Source organism: Bactrocera oleae, chromosome X (assembly GCF_042242935.1).
Source record: "Bactrocera oleae isolate idBacOlea1 chromosome X, idBacOlea1, whole genome shotgun sequence".
Lineage (NCBI taxonomy): Eukaryota > Metazoa > Arthropoda > Insecta > Diptera > Tephritidae > Bactrocera > Bactrocera oleae.
In genome coordinates this window covers 27,375,073-27,395,281 of record NC_091541.1, presented here as the reverse complement: position 1 = coordinate 27,395,281, position 20,209 = coordinate 27,375,073, and the positions used below count along the sequence as shown (strand labels likewise).

At 38.4% G+C, this 20,209-nt stretch overlaps 1 protein-coding gene and 1 long non-coding RNA gene across 4 annotated transcripts in view; one reads left to right on the top strand and one right to left on the bottom strand.

The window, feature by feature from the left end:
* Window positions 1-20,209, top strand: part of PMCA (plasma membrane calcium-transporting ATPase 3) — a 205,597-nt gene that overhangs the window by 150,191 nt on the left and 35,197 nt on the right. The window contains exon 17 of one of the 2 annotated variants that reach the window (XM_070112626.1): window positions 1,809-2,844. The exons of the other annotated variant lie outside the window; for it this stretch is intronic. Within the exon in view, the coding sequence (XP_069968727.1) occupies window positions 1,809-1,949 (141 nt within the window). The 3' untranslated portion in view covers window positions 1,950-2,844. Of the gene's footprint in view, window positions 1-1,808; window positions 2,845-20,209 lie in introns of those variants that run through there. 2 annotated transcript variants of the gene reach the window in all.
* LOC118681399 (uncharacterized) lies at window positions 1,529-4,261 on the bottom strand. Of its 2 annotated transcripts, none has more exons than XR_011397364.1 (2): window positions 3,643-4,261; window positions 1,529-2,145 (listed from the first exon to the last, which is right to left on the bottom strand). It is a non-coding gene; the product is annotated as an uncharacterized lncRNA (long non-coding RNA). The 2 variants fall into 2 exon arrangements; XR_004977098.2 differs by lacking the exon at window positions 3,643-4,261 and adding an exon at window positions 2,292-2,373.

Genomic DNA, 20,209 nt, shown 5'->3' with positions numbered 1-20,209 from the left:
TCAATCTCTGGTGGGTCCCTTTGGTGGTGAATCGCAGAGTTGTTTTGTGTTATAAAGCCGGAGGGTCCCCCTTAAAGATGGTGAATCGCGACTTTTAGATTTTTAATTTTTTTATTATTGGCTGTACAAGCCTTTATTTTATTGTGATAATTTATTTAAATATTTTTTATTAATTATTTTAGATCTACACTTCTTTTATCAATTTTAAATATCTTTCTTCTTCACTTTTTTCTTTTTTACTTCTAAAAACAATTTTTCTTTTCTTAGATATCTTTGTTTTCTTTTGTTATCTTTACTTTATTCTTTTTCACTTCTTTACTTTTAGCAAGAGCTTTTCTTTAAATTTAATTATTTCTATTTTTTTCTTTTTTACTTCTAAAAACAATTTTTCTTTCCTTAGATATCTTTGTTTTCTTTTGTTATCTTTACTTTTTTTTTTTTACTTCTTTACTTTTACAAGGACTTTTCTTTAAATTTAATTATTTCTATTAGATATCTTAACTCTATGCTTACATAATAATCAGTTTCCACTCCATGGCCGGTGACCGTGCCTTATTCCTTTTTCCTTTTGGTACTGAGGTGCACTCGTTCACTCCTTGATTCTTACTGTAGAAAAAGTCCGCTTAGCTGCTTATTTTTCCATTACGTTGGGTGCCAATTATTGAATTACGTATTTAAAATTAAAAAAAACTTAATTTTAGGGTCACTATGACCTTCTTTATTGAAGTATAAATTTCAACTCAGTTAAATTTTTGACTTTAGCCAAAAGGTAACTTATTCTACTTGTTATTTTATAAAATATTTTGCTGATTCGTTGATGCGGCGTCGGCAATTAGTATTTAACCGGATGCGTGTGCAGGTGCTATTGCTGAAGCAGCGTCTTTCGTTTAGTCAACTAGATTATGTTACATATGCAACTTTATAGTTTTTGTTACAATAGCTTATGCACATTTAGTTTACTATTCTATGTGTATCGTAAATATTTGTATACTCTTACAACATGTTGCTACAGAGTATAATAGTTTTGTTGTATTTATATTTGTATATACTGTAATTTATGTGTTTTCTTCGATATGCAGATTTTTTTCATATTCATATTACAATTCTTTTGCTTTTCATTGCGCTTGATATTTAGTTGACTTAAAATCCTTTCTCTTTAACTGATTATTTACATATGTATGTATATTTATGTATTAATGTACATGTGTCAAAAATATAATTTTCTATATTATTCTGTCTTATTGTAACAAAATCTTTATGTTCATGTTTTTATGAACAGTCGGAAATCACCAGACAGTAGTATTTTAATCGTTGCCATTTAAATCTTGCATTGTTCTATGCACTCATCTCAAATCATGATTGAACTTTTTCAAAACACTGCGGTTATTCCGCCATTTTTTATGTTACATATGTTATTGTATTTTTTTTAAGAAAAATATGATGATGAAAAATATGATAAATAATTCTTACACGAATTTTGAACATATGCTTATGATTTGAAATATAATATAATTTCTTTATTTATGAATTGTTTTGACTTTTAACATTTAAAAATAAAAAGTATTCTATGTCCGATCCCTGGTTCTTAGCTACCACCCAACCAATTTTCAGCCAAATCGGTTAAACCGTTCTTGATTTATAAATAGTCTACCAAACACGACTCTAATATATATATGTATATATGTAATATATAGATGTTGATTTTATATTCGTTTTTAGTAATTGTCTCATGTATGCAAAATTTTTATCCGCAGAGCGGACACTTCGAAATTTGTTATTCAAAATAAATAGTAGCCTTTTCCTTCCAGCGAACATTCTCTTGGTCTGAGGATAAGAAAAAGTCGATGGTGGTCAAATCCGCTTTCAGTGATTTGCCATCATCAAGGGTCATCTATGGTAAAATAATGTGTTGTTTTTTGACATTAACCACCATAACAGCCTCCGTATGAGGTCCATTGCCTTCATCGTCTTCGGTGTTCATATGGCCTGTATGGAATCTAGCCAACAGCTTCCGAAAAGCACAGCAGCACTTTTTCATCTTAAATGTTGTTTTATGAACACATGGCTTTAAATGCAGTTTTTTCAAAATTTCACAACTTGCATTACTCAAAATGCAAAGCTGTGACACTTGTCTTGGTTGGTTAGCTATTAAATAGAAGGATTAAGCAACGTGTTGTTAGATTTAGCAAAAAGATTACAAATATACATAGTATAATATGAAATAAAAGGCAGCATACATTACTAGAAATAATATTAAAAATAAAAGAAAGGACGAGAATTTGTGAGTTTACCTACAACTGGAAAACGCAGATCTATTGCAACATATTGAAGTCAAGAAACATTCAGAATAGTTAACCAACACTAATATCACAAACTTTTATAAAATTGTAATTTTTTTTAAAAAGTGGTCCACAAATTAGTTTAGTTACAACTAGCAATAGAGATGTTTGAGAAGTGATTACGCAGTATCCTTACTGTCTTCTAAAATGCATAAAACAACCGTTCAGATTGGTTCATTTACACTGCGCCAGTTAAGGAACGTATTACTTAATATATAACAATATATCACCAAAATATCCTAAGCAAACAAACATCAAAGCAACATTATGTTTGAATGAAGATAATGTATCAAAACAACATTAAACAAAATACGTCAAAACAACCCATTCCTAGAACAAAAGAAATGTATTAAAACAAACAATATGTTATACAAGTATGTATGTAAAAAAACTATCAACTGGTAATAAGTAAACACACTAGTTAGTATAAATAGCAATAAGATCTATGTAAAAAGTTAGTCTTAAGAATATCAATAAAGAATACACATTTCGGTGCAGCTCAAAAGTATATTTTTAAAGACTCATATCGTGTAAACGATATTAACTCGCGCGATTACGATAACATCGAAAAAGTTAATTAAACAGTGTTTGAAAAACGTCGTGTTGGCATCAGAGAGACAGAGTATCTCAGCATCTCTTATGGATCGTCACAACATATTTGGTTTATGTTTTGGGTACCAAAAGACCTGAATCTTTTGCGAATCGACGTCGATTAGAAGTCGCAAAAGGATGCTTGACAACGGAGCTGAGGAGTCCGGGCCAAATTTGATGATAAATATAAAAAAAATCAGATGATATATGTACAAAATTTGAATTCAGTTACCAGATGTATCCAAGTTATAAACAAAACTCAAACTATATTTCCATATGAGTAGTTTTCATATTATATCGTTTCCTTCTTCTGTAAACATATCAAAAGTGATGTTATGAGAGGTATATTTGAAAGGGTGAGATAGAACCAACTTATTCCTTTTGCCTTACTCAACTTGGAAGAAATTAGTACAATTGTCTAAAGCAGCTATATGCCCACGAGAGCGAAGCCAGCAGTTTTTGTTCAGACGACGTACAAGCTCTAATATCAAAACAGGATACACAGTACGCTAAGGTATGTTTAACAATGAATAGGAAATAGATTTTGTCAACTATGGTTTAAATTAAAATTAATAAAAAAAAATACACAACGGACAAGCAACATCTATTTGGAAGTATTCTCGAGTCAAAGTCTCAAGTCAAACAAAAAGTAGATATACAACTGTGAATGTGAAAGGTCGATTTGATTATAAAATGTAAATTCCTTATTTACTCTTCCAAATTAATTTCATCTCCTTCAAAGTAATATCCGTTCTTGAAACAGTCGAAATAGTATTTTTTCAGTATAACCTTCAATACCTTTTTCTATTCGGTTTTTATCAATCGTATTAAAACGGCGTCCGTGCTTGGATCTTGAGTTTTCTGAATAGCTAGAAGTAACACGGAGCCAAATCAGGAGAATGCGTAGTTGTGGAACGATATTTTTGGCAAAAATAGTGAGGTACTATTAATATGTGTATGTTTGGTTGATCAGCTTGCTTGCCATTCGATTATATTACGGATTTAATTTCTCGGTTAGGTAAGTATATCGTTTAATATTTAAAATATTTCTATTGCAATACATTTTATATTTTTGAAAAAAAAACTCTTTTTTGGTAATATTCATAATTATTTAATTAATGTGGGACGAAGAAATACGAGCATGTGGACTGGACGATGGGACGAAGAAATGCGACCGTCCGGACTGCACATTTTTGATATACGACAACACTGACTGGACGAAAGGAACGCCACGCTAACAGACGAGAAACCGGCACTAACATATAGATAACAGACAACGAAAGTCAGAAAGCTGAAGTAAAGTGAAATATTAGAAGCGGACTGAGAAAGAAATCAAGGTGTAATATAGAAATATGGAAGAAATCTATTAAATAATTTAAGATGTAAAAGTGTGAATCAATCTATAAATATATTTAATAAAACTTAATAAATACATTTAATATAATAAAATAAATACAAACAAAACTTTTTACATTAAATATAATGAAACTCTCATTCACCACAGAAATGGTTATTAGATAGGTAACATTGGTCTATAGAGATTTTGTTGGCCTCGATATAAAATCAATTTAGGATATATTTGTGACCACAGTTCATGAAACTATCAATGAATTTTTAAGATTTTCTATGGTTTATGAAATTATAGTAAATAAGAACCGTTTTGTTTTCAAGGTGATTCTAATTTATGGAAGTTTTCCATTTATATATACTCAAAAAAAATTAAATACATTTACTTCAAACAACTACAATAAAATTCTTATTTTTTTAATAAAAACAAGAAATGTTCAATGCTAAGAAAATAATAGATAAACTATTACTTTATTAACAAATATTATTAAAATCTAAGACTCTTTGTGAAGTTATAATGAAGAGGATTATTAAATCCTTGAAAGCTCTTTGATTTTTTGTGGGCCGAGCCACAATATAATATATATCACATTCTTATAAAACATTACAACATGGCAACACTATGTCAGCAAGTCAGCTGATCCTGGCTTAGAAGGAACTCTGATACGAATAGGACACAAAGCGGAACAGCGAATACACAGTCAGCGGTTAGAGCAGTGGTTCTCAAACTTTTTTAATGACGGAACCCTTTTGGGAAGCAAAATACTTGATGGAACCCTACAATAAAACAATTGTTTTTATAAGTGTATTCTTTATTAATCAGCATAATAAAAGTAAAATGTAACAGTGACTAATTATTATTTACTTCACCACTTGGCAAGGACGATAATAGAAACTCTAACTAGTGGGAGGTATGAAACTGTTTTTTATTTTTCATCAATTGGTTGATATCAGGTTTGATGGAAGAAAGTTGGAGTCTCATATCAGCTTCGGCGCCCAGTCTATTGCGATATTTTGTTTTTGTGGCTGCATAAGTAGAAAATCCTGTTTCGCACAAATATGTAGTTGGGAACGGGAGAAGAATATCCAGAGCCATTTGGCCAAGCATTACATATTCATCTTGGATTCTGCACCAAAAATCATTGGGAGGCGTCGTTTTGAATAGTGACTCCATACTTGTATCGGATGACATTTCTAAAAGAGATTCATATATCTCGTTTGACATGTTTTCAGGCTTTTCCAAATTAGGTAAAAAAGGATTATGAATCCATGAATTCACTTTAATTTTTGTATTGTGTTCTTCGGGAAAATACTTTTCAAAAGATGCGCGCAACGAACTGAGATAATTGACCAATTCTGCAAACATAACATTTCTAAGTCGTTTTCGCTTATAAACTCACTGAGTAACGTAAAGCTTTCTATTTTTTTCTTACCAATGCAAATGATCCAAAAATCTAATTTTCTTTTAAAAGCAGTTATTTTATTATAGGCCTGAAACACTGTTACCTGTTTGCCTTGCAACGATAAATTCAATTCGTTAAGTTTTTGAAAGATATACGCCATAAAAGACAATCGAAACAACCAATTTTTATCATACAAACGGTCCTTTAAATTAAAAGAAGTATCTGCTGAAAGAAACATTTGTAACTCGGCTCTGAGTTCAAATAGCCTTGTTAAAGTTTTACCCCGAGACAGCCATCGCACTTCTGTATGGAGCAGCAGTGTTTTATGTTTGCTGCCATAATCTTCACACAATAATGAGAACAATCGGGATTGTAGTGGTCGTGATTTGATAAAATTAATTATTTTTACAGCTTCATCCATAACTAATTTTAGATTTGACGGCATTTGCTTCATCGCAAGTGCTTGTCTCTGCAGAATACAATGACTGGAACTACAATTAGGTGTTTTATTTTTAATTCGTGACACTGCTCCTGCTGTTCTACCTGTCATCGCCTTGGCCCCATCTGTACAAATGTCAATACAATGAATCAAAGAATATATTTATTTTATTAAAAATTTCTTCCCCGGTAGTGTTTGTAAGCAGCGGTGAACACATAAGCATGTCTTCTTCAAAAGAACTTTTATATGGATATCTCACAATAACCAGCAGGATAGCCAAACCAGCGACATCAGTCGACTCGTCCATTTGCAAGGCGAATCGTGTATTTTGTAGACGTGTAACTAGTTCTTGTTTGACGTAGCTTGCCAGATCATGGATTCGTCGAGAAACAGTATCGTTTGATAGCGGAACAGTAGATAGATGCTTTGCAGATTTTTCATCGAGCATACATTTTGTTATGTCTAATACACATGGTTTTATTAAATTCTCAGCGATAGTGTGCGCTTCACCTGCTTGTGCAATGCGATAGCTAACTAAATACCTATGATGCCTCCGTGGCCTTTTCGTTGATAGTTTGTGTTACATGCATCATATTTTTTTGACTTTCTAATAACTGATATTTTTTGCGAACAAAAAATTCTTTATTCTTGTCTTTAGACTCGGGGTGTACAGTTTCTAAATGTCGGCGCAATCCGAAACTGATATAAGATTCATCATACTTCTCGTTTTTGAAACCGTCAAGCTTGACGTCGAGGCATCATCTTCTGAATCGGTGATTGCTATATTCTCCGCGCGCACTGCTTTTGAACATTCAGCGTTATTAGAAGATGTTGTTGCAACACGTTTAACACCTTTAAGCCAACGTTTCATTCTTCTTTATTTATAATGTTACACGTCAGGATAGTGGGGTTTAAATAATGCACAATCGTTACTGCGTATAAGAGACTAAATTTAGCACCTACTGTGAAGAAATGTACCGATAAAACTGAAACAACAGAAAACAGCAGGCAGTAAAACAATGAACACTAGTTTCTCGCTAGCGAACTTGTAAGTAGGTAGTAACTTATCGCTCCGAACGCTAATCGTCAACTGACGACGCGCGACGCGCAATCGCCGCTTTTATACTTAGTCCTAGACTCGATCTCGAATATTCTCAAAAATACTCGAGTCGGCACCTTTGATAAACAAAAAGCAAAAATAAAAATAAAAACAAAAATTTAAAAATTGCGTTGAAACCAATATCGACTTTATCCTTTAAAAGTTAGAGGCGAAAGTCGCTTGTTGACAACTATAGCGCTAATTCAGAGGCGGCTTTTATCAAAGAAACTGCGCGCTCACAAGTATATGGTACAAGGTGTGACCTATCGCCAGCGGCAAACTTAAGTACGTTCGAAAAGTAGCGTCATTCGTAAAACATAATACAAAATATTTTTTATTTAATTGTAACAACAAAAATTGTGTATGTATTTGGGTAAAACTATGACACATTATAAGTTTTGTTGTCTAATGGGGGAGGGTATGCGCATTCCACAGACCGGCAAACTTAGAGCGAACGGGTTGTACAAGTATAAAATTGTTGATACCAAACTTATGACATTTTGTACCAGCTATTGTAACACATGTTTGTACAAATACAAATAAAAAAATAAATAACGTTCATAGCGTTTTGTCCAGCGACCAGAGAGAGGTGTTTTGTTTTTTTCTTCTAAATTTTTGTGGAACCCCGACAGAGGTATCACGGAACCCTAGGGTACCGCGGAACACACTTAGAGTATAGCGGGCCTAGAGGACGCTGCTGCTATTATAAAAGACTATACATCACATGTTCAACTCTCTTATCCTGCTGGCACCCACCGTGTGTGCATTGTAATTGTAGAATAAACCTTCGTTATCGCACAATAGCCCCAATAACTGGCCCCGACGTGATTTAGTTAGTTTTTTATAATTTGTTAATATAATTTTAAAATTCGCTAACTAATTCGGCTACAGTGCATTTTCATTATTAGTTTAAATTTCGCTAACACTTGCGCACAAATTTTCGACTACAGTGCGCTTTGTGTATTAGGTTTTGTGCATAATCCCGCATATGACCGATAGAAGGATAACTGGAGTTTTCGCGCATTGCTAATCATCAGAGCTTTGAGCGCCGCGCATACAAGTTTCCAATAATTTTTTTTTTGCAAAACCGCTATGCCAGATAGCTTAGACGGGCGAGTAGCCGACAGTAAAACGCCGTTCCTGTTTCTATATGCTATCCATGATTCAATTCCGAACGACCAGCCTTGTTAAATTTTGCGATACCACTAAGTTTTTTCACATCTTGACGCTAGGCTCGACGCAGAACGTTCAAACAGAAATGCCTCACCCTCGCTTAAAAGGGACCCTGGTCGAATGCCTTACGCTCTCTCGAGAAGCACGACTGCATCAGCTTCTCAATCGAGAAACCTTGGGTGATAGAAAACTCTCGCAATTTCTCCGTCATCTCAGAAGCCTCGGCAAAACTGTTCCTAACAACATTCTAGGCACTAAGTGGTTCAGCACTTGCATCTCTGGCAGACATAACACACAATATCGCATTACCACCTGCACAAATCAATTCATTCCAAGAACCAACAGCAACATCTGCATTCGAATCACGCATTTCTCGTCTCGAAGCTTCAATTAATTTAATTGCTAGCTTCCAGATTTAAGAGGCAAATCATATCTCGTCATCGCTTTGTTCTCACACATATTCCCCAGCACCGAACAACAAAATGTGCTGGTACATCAAAATTTCGGTAATAAGGCGAAATGTTGCCGATCATCTTGCACATTTCTGGGAAACTTACCATCGGACCGTTAGTGGCGGTCAACAGCTCCTCACTCGAATCAAACCGCTTCTTCGTAACAGATCGTGCCACCAAAATTCTATTTCTGGTGGATACTGGCGCTAATCTCTGCGCCTTTCGCAAGTATATCGCGAAGTATATAGTGGCGGACATAACGAAACCTATTATTGGCGGAGATTTTTTGGCACATTTCGGCATCTTACCCGGCCTCAAGTAGACCTTATCGACTCAACAACTGGTCTAAAAGTTTTATGTAAGTTATCAGCATCCAACATCATTTCGGAAATTAAAGTACTGCCTGTCGACACTATATGGGCAGATACGCTAGAGGAGTTCCCTAGTCTGAGAAAGCCGGAAGGAATCTTTCAGCCAACAAAACATACGACGCAGCAGAGTTCGCTCCACCTGGTTCCAAAAAGTCCAGAGAGTCTGGTGAATAACGTCATTGTGGAGATTGTCGACGACTTAATTCCCGTAAATTGCTAACTAATATCTCGTTCGCGTTCTCGAAGACTCTACTGCCAATCTAACCGGGAAAGCAATATTTTCAACCACTGAATGTTTTTAATCAAAAAACATGTCGAAAAAACTGAAATTATTATACTGTTCGATCTTCTTCCTTCATGACGTTCGGACTTCCAAGGATTTTACGGAACACTGCAGTCACCTTCGCTCGCTTTTCCCACGGCTCGCTAAGTATGATGTCGTAACACCGCTAAGTGCCGTTTTGGTCAGTAATGTTATTATTGTATTTTTATGGGTTACCGCATCTCAGCAATAGATTCCTATTCCTCTTCCAGGTACCAACGATTCGAAAACAGCGGGAGTTTCTTGGCATGAAAAAATTGTATAATAAATTTCATAAAAATTCTGCCAAGCCTCACGCACCCCTGCACGAGTACACTCAAGGGGCTTCAATAAAAGGTTCTCCCTCGGTCCCTTAGGCACCAGGCCTTCTCCTTCGTCTAATTCACAGAAGAGCTACGCAAAGCAATGATAGCAGACGCTGAAGTTGTTGCAGCGTGTATACGACGCTGCTCATCCCAGTGGCACGGCGGGATTGTGACCGAAGCTGGCTACGGCGCGTAATTGCTTCGTTGCGCGGGCGCCAGGAACGCAGCTCCGGAGGGGGTGCCGATCGGCGAGGTCGTGCTGATGCGTGTCTTGGGAGTCGCCTGACTACGCCGCGGCGGTGGAAGGCAGTTAGTCAACCACCGTCGCGCCTCGCGGTACGGTGAAGAAGTGTGTGATGTTGCTCACCGCACATCTGACAAAGCCCCCTTGACTCACATGCGGTTGTTGCATGGGTGTGCGCCAGACAATTCGGGCAGTGCCCATGTGCATGGGCGATCTGCTGTCGTTGGACTGGTGGCATACCTTTAAATATGCCGCAATGTTGCAACCGGTGTGGGCGATGACATAACGGGCATCGGAGGCGGTGCTGCTCCGCGGACAGCGATGTATGGGGTTAGTGGCCGCGTGCCACTACGAGGAGCGATTGGAATGGCTGTGGTAGCCGTAGTTCGGGGTGCAGGATTTGCCCCAGGGCGTGGCACATTAACGGCCGAACGTATTGCTGGCGTTGGTGTTGGTGCATTTCCGTCCATAATGATCTATATGGGAAAAAGTTATTTAGATTATAAGTTTGTCGCATGATTGAGTTGAAAATTTGGGCCACGTTAAGTGGCATAAATGGGTCGTTTGTTCGATCGACCTTTTACCGGATTTAGGTTTTTTTGATTTATTAATTTTAGCGGTTTTTAGTTCTTATCGGGTTATTATTTACGTTTGTTCGGTATTATCGGCTGTGGGTAAAAAGCATAGCTTTACGAGCGGTCTAGTTAGTGTTCCGGGTTGCGTACGGAGATAGACTACTCGGATGTGACCGTTGGAACCATGGTGAAGGTTTTCTATGCGGCCAAGCCGCCATTCAGTAGGGGGGAGACAATGATCGTGTACTAGCACGCAATCTCCAAGCTTTGGCGCCTTTTCTGGAGCTTCCAAGCGGTACCTCTTGTGGAGGTCCTTTAGATAATCTTCTTTCCATCGGCGGCTAAAATTGTGATGGAGAATTTTGATTCTTTCCCATTGGTTTAATAAGGATAGCGACTCCACGTCTGGCTCAGGTTTGGCCAGAATGGGTGCTCCTTTGAGAAAATGCCCAGGAGTTAGGGCGGTGAAATCGGAGGGATCTTGCGAGAGGATTGTGATTGGCCGTGAATTGAGTACGGCTTCAATTCGAAGGTCGAGAATTCTTCATAATTAAACTTGTAGTTTCCAGCTACTTTTTCGAAGTGGGATTTAAAGGTTTTTACAGCTGATTCCCATAAATCACCCATATGAGGAGTGCTTGGGGGGATAAACTGCCAATTAATGCCTTGGGGTGCGTACTTCTGTACAGTCTCAGGTGAGACCTTTTTGATAAAGTCCACAAACTGTTTCTCAGTGGCTCTTTTGGCTCCAATAAACGTTTTGCCGTTGTCACTCATTATTTTTGAGGGAAAACCACGCCGTCCGACGAAGCGAGCGAATGCCGCGAGAAAAGCCTCTGTCGTCAGATTTGTACATAGCTCAAGGTGAACAGCTTTTGTCGTAAAACAAACAAAAACTGCCACATAGCCTTTCATTAAAGTGGGAGACCTTAACATTGAAGCCTTTATCTGGAAAGGCCCAGCAAAATTGACAACTGTTGTTGTGAAGGGCAGAGCAAAGTTGCAGCGTTCAGGTGGAAGTGCTGCCATTATCTGCGTTCGCATTTGTTGCTTGTACGTTGTGCAAACTTTGCACAGGTAAATGCACTTCTTTATTTAAGGCTTAAGACGGGGAATATAAAACTCTTGGCGGACTATTTGTTGCATGAGGCGGTGCTCGGCGTGTAGCATCAGTATGTGGACATAATGCAGATATAATGTGGCAAGCCGTGCTTTTTCTGGTATGATTATGGGATGTCGTCCGTTGTATGTCAGGCTGGAGTTGACAAGCCGACCATTCGCACGAAGCAAACCCTTTGCGTCCAGAAATGGATTTAGTACTAAAAGTGAGCTCTTTTTATAGATTGGCTTCGAATCTTTTAGCAATGATATTTCTCGGCTGAAGTAGCGCGTTTGAGTAGATGTGATAAGAGCGCCTTTTGCTTTTTGTAAGTGTAGGTGCGTTAATGTATCGCATTGGGGGTATATTGGAGGTGTTCCGTTAACTTTAGTTTTGAGCTGCTATATAAATTTGATCATGTAGGCAACTACTCTGAGGGCTCGGGGGAACGATGAGAATCGCTCAAGGATGTCAGTATCATCCGATGTTGCATGAAAAGAGTCGATTTTTCGACTTTCTGGGGCAATTATATTGCGCATGGGCGCTTGTGGCCAAGAATCGGGAGATTCTGTTAACCAACGGGGGCCATTCTACCAGAGAGTGGTGGTGGCAAGATGCAGAGGTTTGCACCCTCTTGTACCTAGATCAGCAGGATTATCAGCACTGGCCACATGTCGCCAAGTGGCTGATCCTACTAGGTCAAGGATTTGAGACGTTCGATTGGAAATATACGTCATCCATGCATGTGGTGGTTTTTCTAACCATGCTAAACGATTTTGGAATCGGATCATAGATATAATTTATATTGTGCCATGTTTAAATGCGTTTGTACGATGGACACGAGTTTGGCTAGTAGTAGCGCTCCACATAGTTCAAGTCGTGGTACACTTATTGTTTTTAAAGGAGCCACCTTTGCTTTTGCTACTAATAAGTGGCTTGTGGTCGCACTGTCGCTTTGTGTGCGAACATATATAGTTGCGCAATATGCCTTTTCAGAAGCGTCACAGAAGCCGTGTAGTTCGACTTTGTGCTCTGGGGCATAATTTACCCATCGTGGGATTTGTATCTGTGAGATATCATTTAGATTGCTCGCAAACTGGGACCACTTTTCTAAACGAAGTGGTTTTACTTGTTCGTCCCAGTCGGTTCCATCTAACCATAATTCTTGTATTAGAATTTTGGCTTGTATCATAACTGGCGAAAGCCATCCCGCGGGGTCGAAAAGTTTCGCCACAGAGGATAGAATTTGCCGCTTTGTTATGGCGGGTAATGCAGATATTGACTCTGTAGTGTATGAAAACTGGCCAGATATCGCATTCCATTGGATCCCCAGAGTTTTTGTTGTACTTTCCTTTTCGAATTTAAGGAAATTAGTATCTAACAAACTTTCATGTGGTATATTTTTTAGAATATTAGGGTGGTTCGCCGTTATCTTTTGATAGTGACACTTGTGATAGTGACTCGAATGCTTGTGGAAGACTGTGACTTCCAGACAAGATATCGTCTACATACATTTGTGTTTTTAACACCTGGGTTGCCAGAGGAAATTCTGACTTGGTGTTTTCTGCCAACTCGTGCAGTGTTCGAATGGCTAGATATGGAGCACAGTTGACGCCAAAGGTAACTGTTTTTAATTTATAGTCGCGGAGTGGACTATTGGGAGATTTTCGGAAAATAATTCGCTGAAAATCTTGATCGTCTTTATGTACGGCTATTTGTCTATACATTTTTTCGACGTCTCCGTTAAATACGTATTTGAATATACGCCAATTTAAAATGAGTAGCATTAGATCTGGTTGGAGCGTGGGTCCCGTAAGTAGGATATCATTTAGGGAACTCCCCGAGCTGGTGGATCTTGATGCATTAAAGACAACTCTTACTTTAGTTGTTTTTTTGTCTGGCTTTACTACTGCGTGATGAGGCAAGTAAAATGAGTAATATTTGCCATTTATGATTTTTTCGCATGGGCTTACTTCCTCCATGTGGTCTAAATGGAGGTATTTTTCTAACACGCCATCGTATTCTGGCTAAAGCTCACCTTTTTTAAGTAAGTTTTTTTCCATACTTAAAAACTGCTGTATAGTACGAGAGTGACCTAAGGCGATTGTGTTGGGAAATTGTTGTTTTAGTGGTAGTCGTACGACATACCGACCATTATCTGATCTAGTAGTTGTGGCTTTGTAAAAGTCTTAACAATACTGATCTTCAGGGGTTGTGATTGATATGGGGGAGAGCTCTTCTAACTACTACCAAAATTTCTTTAATTGTGAATTGAGGTATTCGTTTGAAATTTCCTCAACCTGAGTGGTCATGGTGGTAACTGGTTCCGAAACTACTCCACTTAGGATCCACCATCTAATAGTATTTTGTGCCAGAAGTGTATTTGAAATTTTCTCAATACCTTCGAGTATGATCTGTGGTATGAGATCGCTGTCTAATAGAAGGTCTATTTGAGCGGGAGTGTTGCAGTTGGGATCTGCTAGATCTGTTTAGGTGTGAAACCTTTTCCCAATGCTTGCTATTTATGTGATATCTTGGAAGCATATTTGTAAGTTGCGGTAAAACTATAGCTTCTGCTTGTATGTGCTTATCCGCTTGGGGGGAAATTAGGGTAATGGGGCAGATTTTATTTGAGTTTTGGACTACTCTTCCGCCCATTCCCGTGATTTCAAAATTGGCTAGTTTTGTTGGCAGTTGTAGCCTATTTTGAGCCCTAGACGCTATGAATGATCGTTGTGATCCTTGGTCTATTAAGGCCCTAAATTTAAACAGTTCTCCTCGGTGTTCGATGGAGACGACTGCTGTGGGTAGTAGTACCCTACTTTGGTTTTCGCTGTGTAGTGTTTGGGTTTTTAATGCCTTTGAGCAGCATGTGCTGTAATGCAGCATTGAATGATGTCGTTTATGACAATAAACGCAATTAAATTTGCTCCTGTACATAGTTCGCATGACGTTTGTTTGTACTGTTCTAATGTGAACGTTTGATTTCTGAAGAAGCTTCTATTTAAATTGTTGTTGCTACTGGCTTGGGGTCTGTGGAAGCTTCTATTTAGGTCGTGTTGAACGGTTTTCGTTTTGACCATTTTTTTATCTCCCCTTTCTACGATTTCATATTGAGTAGTTAGGAAATATTTCATTTGTTGCCACGTGGGGCATTTTCTTCGTGATGAGAGCGATTGCTCCCATAGAAGTAATGATTTTTCTGGCAATTTGAAACAGTGGATTGAAGTTTGATAAATTCTTCACTTGTTTCCTTTTGAAATAATCGTCATTTAGTGCGAACTGTTTTACTATAACGCCTGCTTGACCTTTTGTTTTGTATCAGAGGTGATACAATTTTTGTGCGTTTGATAATTTTGGGTGGTTCATGTAAACGGCTGTTAACATGTCCCGGAAGGACGGCCATTGTTCATAACCACCATGAAATATTTCTGTGTCACATGCGGGCACCTTGAGATGGATTTAGATCTTGACTTTGTACTTGTGACAGCTCTACTCGCTGATGTGGAGTAGGTGCAATTGCTTTTATTAGCTTAAGTTGATCGGAAATCATTGCTTTAGTTTCTTCGAACTGGTCTAAGCAGTTTTCGTATTTGGCGTAAGCCAAAGATTTGAAATTTTCTGGTAGATCTGAGTCGTCAGATTCTACAATTGCGTCATATGCAGCTTGGAGACGTGACCAAAAATTGTCAAGATTGTCTTTTTTGATTTCTAATACCGATTCAGAATTGAAATACCCGGATTTAGTTTTTATAGATAGCGGTTCGTATTTATTTTTAATTTAATTTTATTTAACAATTTATTGAAAACTTTTTTATATATTTTGTATATATATATTTTTTTTGATGTCCTTATTTAGGGGTATGTAGGTACACCCTGATGCGTGGACTTGTAAGTATGTATATATGTACTTGTACAATTGAGAGCTCGTTGAAGAGATCAATGCACTTTGTACCTATCATTGTATAAATCTACAAGTAGCCAATCCTAAGATTTTCACTAATACACACGCAAAAATATCCCACTTGGTACGGGTTGCCTCGAAAATTCTACTACTAAAATCACACTTGGTACGGGTTGCCAACCAATATTCTGCTACTAAAGTCACACTTTGTACGAGTTGCCAACCAATATTCTACTACTAAAACGTCCAAATGACAGAAATCTGCTCTAGTGTGTTGCCGTGTTATGTTTTAAAATTAATAACTTTAAGAAATTCCATATTCAAATATTTTTCGTTTGTTTTAATTCCTAAAGAATAAATTTACATAGTATTATTTAAATTATTATTTATTGTATTGAAATATTATTAAATGTTTCCGAATTTATCTTTTTTAACTTACATGTTTATGTTTTTGTGAGTGAAAATTCTTTGTCTGTTGAATATTTAAATTCTTAGTTTACCGGTTCAGTCCTGGGGAAACGAACACCCAAAAAAGATCGGTAACGCGCCTATATTGCAACCTCAGAGGTGGTGAGGATAAGCAATGGGAAAACTTTCGTTTAGCACCCACGATTTCAGGGTTAAGAGGGGTATGGTTGGATAGAGGAGATTCTCCAGATCACGAATATATACAATTATTGCCGCTGGAAACTTATAGTTTTCGAGATATTTCCATTTTAAGTGCAAATTGTTAAACTGCAACCTTTTATTTAAAACTCTGTGTCAAAAAACGGCACATTCGATCAGGTGATCACGGCTGTTTCACACACATAGGAAAACAGCTGATTCTTTGGCTACTTGTAGGCTTATACAATGGTACCTATGTACGAGTAAGCACGAATTATTTGTTCTGAAAAGTTTTGTACGCAATCCTGCTTGCTTGCTGCAAGGGGTATTGCGGGATATATGCCAAAGTGGACTTTGAATGTAAAATATAAAATTAGGTTGAACCAATATGTATGTATATTGTTCACAATTTTGTATTTTTTATATGATGTAGTAGGATTTTTATTAAATAATCCGCGTTTTATTTACCGAACCGAATTAATGCGAAATGATTGGTTTTCTTATAGTTGTACCCTATGTACATATAATATATAGGGTATATAAGTATAAGCGGTTTGTATACTGTATGTAATGCAAATGAGTGAATTATGTATACTCGTAAAAGAGCGCGAGAGAGAAATTGGCAATAGCAATAATGGCGCAATTTTCCGTAAGCACTGTATGTACGTATGTAAGTTTTTAATCGTATGTATAAATGATGTATTTTTTTTTTTTTTTTTTTTATAGTAGGGGGAAGCATCGAAAGCCGAAGTGCGGAACTTTAATCCGCTAAACCTAACCTACTCCCAACCCAAATCTCTCCCACGGAACCACTGGACAAAGTATTACTTCATGGGAGAGAAGAAGACATTTAAGTCTCCTCTACGGTCCGGACTAACTGACTCCTAATCTGTTGTAAGTGTCTCAATCTTGTCATTATCACAGCTGACGCTTCGCTGACTGCTTTCCATTTAATAGAGGACTCACACATAAGTGCTGTCAAATTTTCCACCGAGAAACTACCGCCAAGTGTGGTTTTCAGATTTTCTCTTATACTGGAGAACCGAGGGCAATGGTAAAAAACATGTTCAGAGTCTTCAATACATTCTGTACACGTCGGACAGTACGGACTGTAGTCATGACGAAATTTGTAAAGGTAGCTTCTAAAGCACCCATGTCCACTTAGCATTTGGGTCAGGTGGAAATCCAGGTCCCCATGCTGTCTATCTATCCACGGTCTGATGTCTGGTATCAGTCTGTGAGTCCACCGTCCTTTGGATGAGGTTTGCCACCGTTGCTGCCACAGCGTAATGCTCTTGGTTCTTTCCTCTATTTTTGTTGCAGCCTCTATTTGCCATCATTCTAGATAAAGAATTATAGATTTTATTTGCTTTACTCGTCGTGTTTTCCAAGTGCTCTTTAAATTTTAGCCTTGAGTTCAATATAACGCCAAGATACTTTAGCTGTGGCTGTGAAGTTATCTGAGATTCTCCTATGGTGAGCGATAGTTTTTCTTCAATTTTCCTGGAGCTAATGAGCAAGACCTCTGTTTTCTGCTCAGCCAACTCTAGACTCATGGTTGCGAACCACCGTCGTATACCATTTATGCAATCATTGCATTTGACCCGGAGGTCATCTAGATGTTTTGCTACTGCTACCACTATGAGGTCATCCGCATAGGCAATTAGTTTCACGGATTGTTGTTGATGTAGTCTTAGCACCCCGTCGTACATCAGGTTCCAAAGAAGGGGGCCTAAGACCGAACCTTGTGGTACTCCACTCGAGATAGAGTAGCTCTTGGTACCCTCATCTGTGTCGACAAGCAGCCTTCTGTTCTCAAAATAACTCATAATAATACTTATAAGGTATTGGGGAGCGCGTATTTCGTACAGGGCCTTGATGATATTTGCCCATTTCGCAGAATTGAATGCATTCTTCACATCCAGGGTAATTAGCGCGCAATATTCTTTGGTGCCACCTTTTCATCTTTTGCCACTTATTGCACATTTCGCAATATCAACGACTTCCCTTAGTGCGTCAATAGTGGTCCTCTTTTTTATAAAGCCGTATTGTCTCTCTGATAATCCGCCGGCTTTTTGGATTGCTAACTCCAAGCGGTTTCTTACTATGCTTTCGTACACTTTACCAATCGTGTCGAGCATGCACAGAGGTCGATATGATGAAGGTTCTTCAGGTGGCTTTTTCGGTTTTGGAAGTCGAACCAGACGCTGCACCTTCCACGGGTCGGGAAACACGCCTTCCAGTATACACGCATTGTACATTTTAACGAACAAATTGGGTCTCAGAGTCATGGCTTCTTTTAGGGCTCTATTTGGTATACCATCTATTCCAGGCGCTTTGGAGTTTTTAATTCTTTACGCAATGGCCAGTAGTTCTTCTTGTGTAACTAATAGAGGGGGCTCTGTAATATCGTTACGCATAGCATAGGACATGGTCTCATGTGTTGGAAATAATGCGTCGACGACTTTCCTCATAAATGATGCGTTCTTAGGTTGCTGCGGCATATTTTTAAATTTTGACATACATATTTTGTACGCGGTTCCCCAGGGGTCTATGTTTGCTTCTTCACAAAGCTTTTCGAAACAACCTCTTTTGCTACGAGTGATTGCTGACTTCAGGAGCTTTTTTTGGCGTTTAAATGCTTCTCTGAGTCGATTTCCATTCTCGCCTCCTTGATTACGCTGGAAGCGACGTCTAGCTGAGTGACAGAGCTTTCTCAGCGTGGCGATTTCTTCGTTCCACCAGTACACTGGTTTTCGCTTGTTATTGTATCTCGTTCTGCGCATAGTTGCGTCGCATGCTGCAACTAGTTCCTTCTGCACAGCGGATACCAAGTGGGCGGCGTCGCCGCCTGGTGCCTTTGCCGTACCCCAGACGATATCGAAAACGTCGGTATCGAACTCCTTTTGTCTCCAACTTCGTTTTCGAGAGGTATTTCTACTGAGGGGTTCCGTTTCTCGGGAGAACAAAACTTCAGCAATTATGGCCATGTGGTCACTATTTGTGTATATGTCTGACACCCCCCACTTAATGTGCCTGCTAAGCGCGTTGTTAGCGAACATTAGGTCTATTACGGAACCTTTATTGCCCTTTTGAAAGGTATTTTGCGTGCCACTGTTTATTATTGTAAGGTTCGTTTGACTCAAGAATTCTAGGACCAATCGACCACGATGATTTGTGCTTCTGCTACCCCAAGCAGTAGACCAGGCATTAAAATCTCCCGCTATTATTATCGGGGATTTGCTTCTTGTCATTAGAGACAGCAGCAGGAGAAAGTGTTCGAACTCATTTATTGACGCACTAGGGCGAGCATAGCAACTTACAAGATATATTCCATGTATATTCGCCCATGTGAAGCCGTTTTGGGCATCTCTGGAGCACGATGTGAAGGCTTGTCCTTTGCAAGACCATATTGCTGCCTTGCCACTTATATCTTTAATCCAAGTGCTTTCCGAACGCTGAGTATATTGTTCGCTTAGCAGGGTGACATCTATATTTTCTTCTAGCACCGTCTGTTTTAGCAGGTCTTGTGCTGCAGCGCAATGGTTAAGATTTAATTGTAAGATCTTCATTTTTCCATTGACTTTTTCATATCTAGGCACTTAGGACAGGCCGTACTCAAGACAGAGTGTTTCCCTATACAAAGCATACAGCTCGGGGCATTAGTGCATACTTTTGCCACGTGTCCTGAGGTTCCGCAGCGTGTACAGAGGGAAGACCTGTCAGTGGGGTTGCGACATTTATGCGCCATATGCCCCACTTCGAAACACCTAAAGCAGCGAGCGATAGATGAATATTCCCGGAGGCGACAAATAGACCACCCAATCTTTACTTCGCCTTGTTTAAGTACGGTCTTGGCATCCTCGGCACGCAGACATATAAGCGCTATTTGTGTGCCGCTTCTGGTTTTTCGCATACTTTTAACATTTTCTTTCTTTAG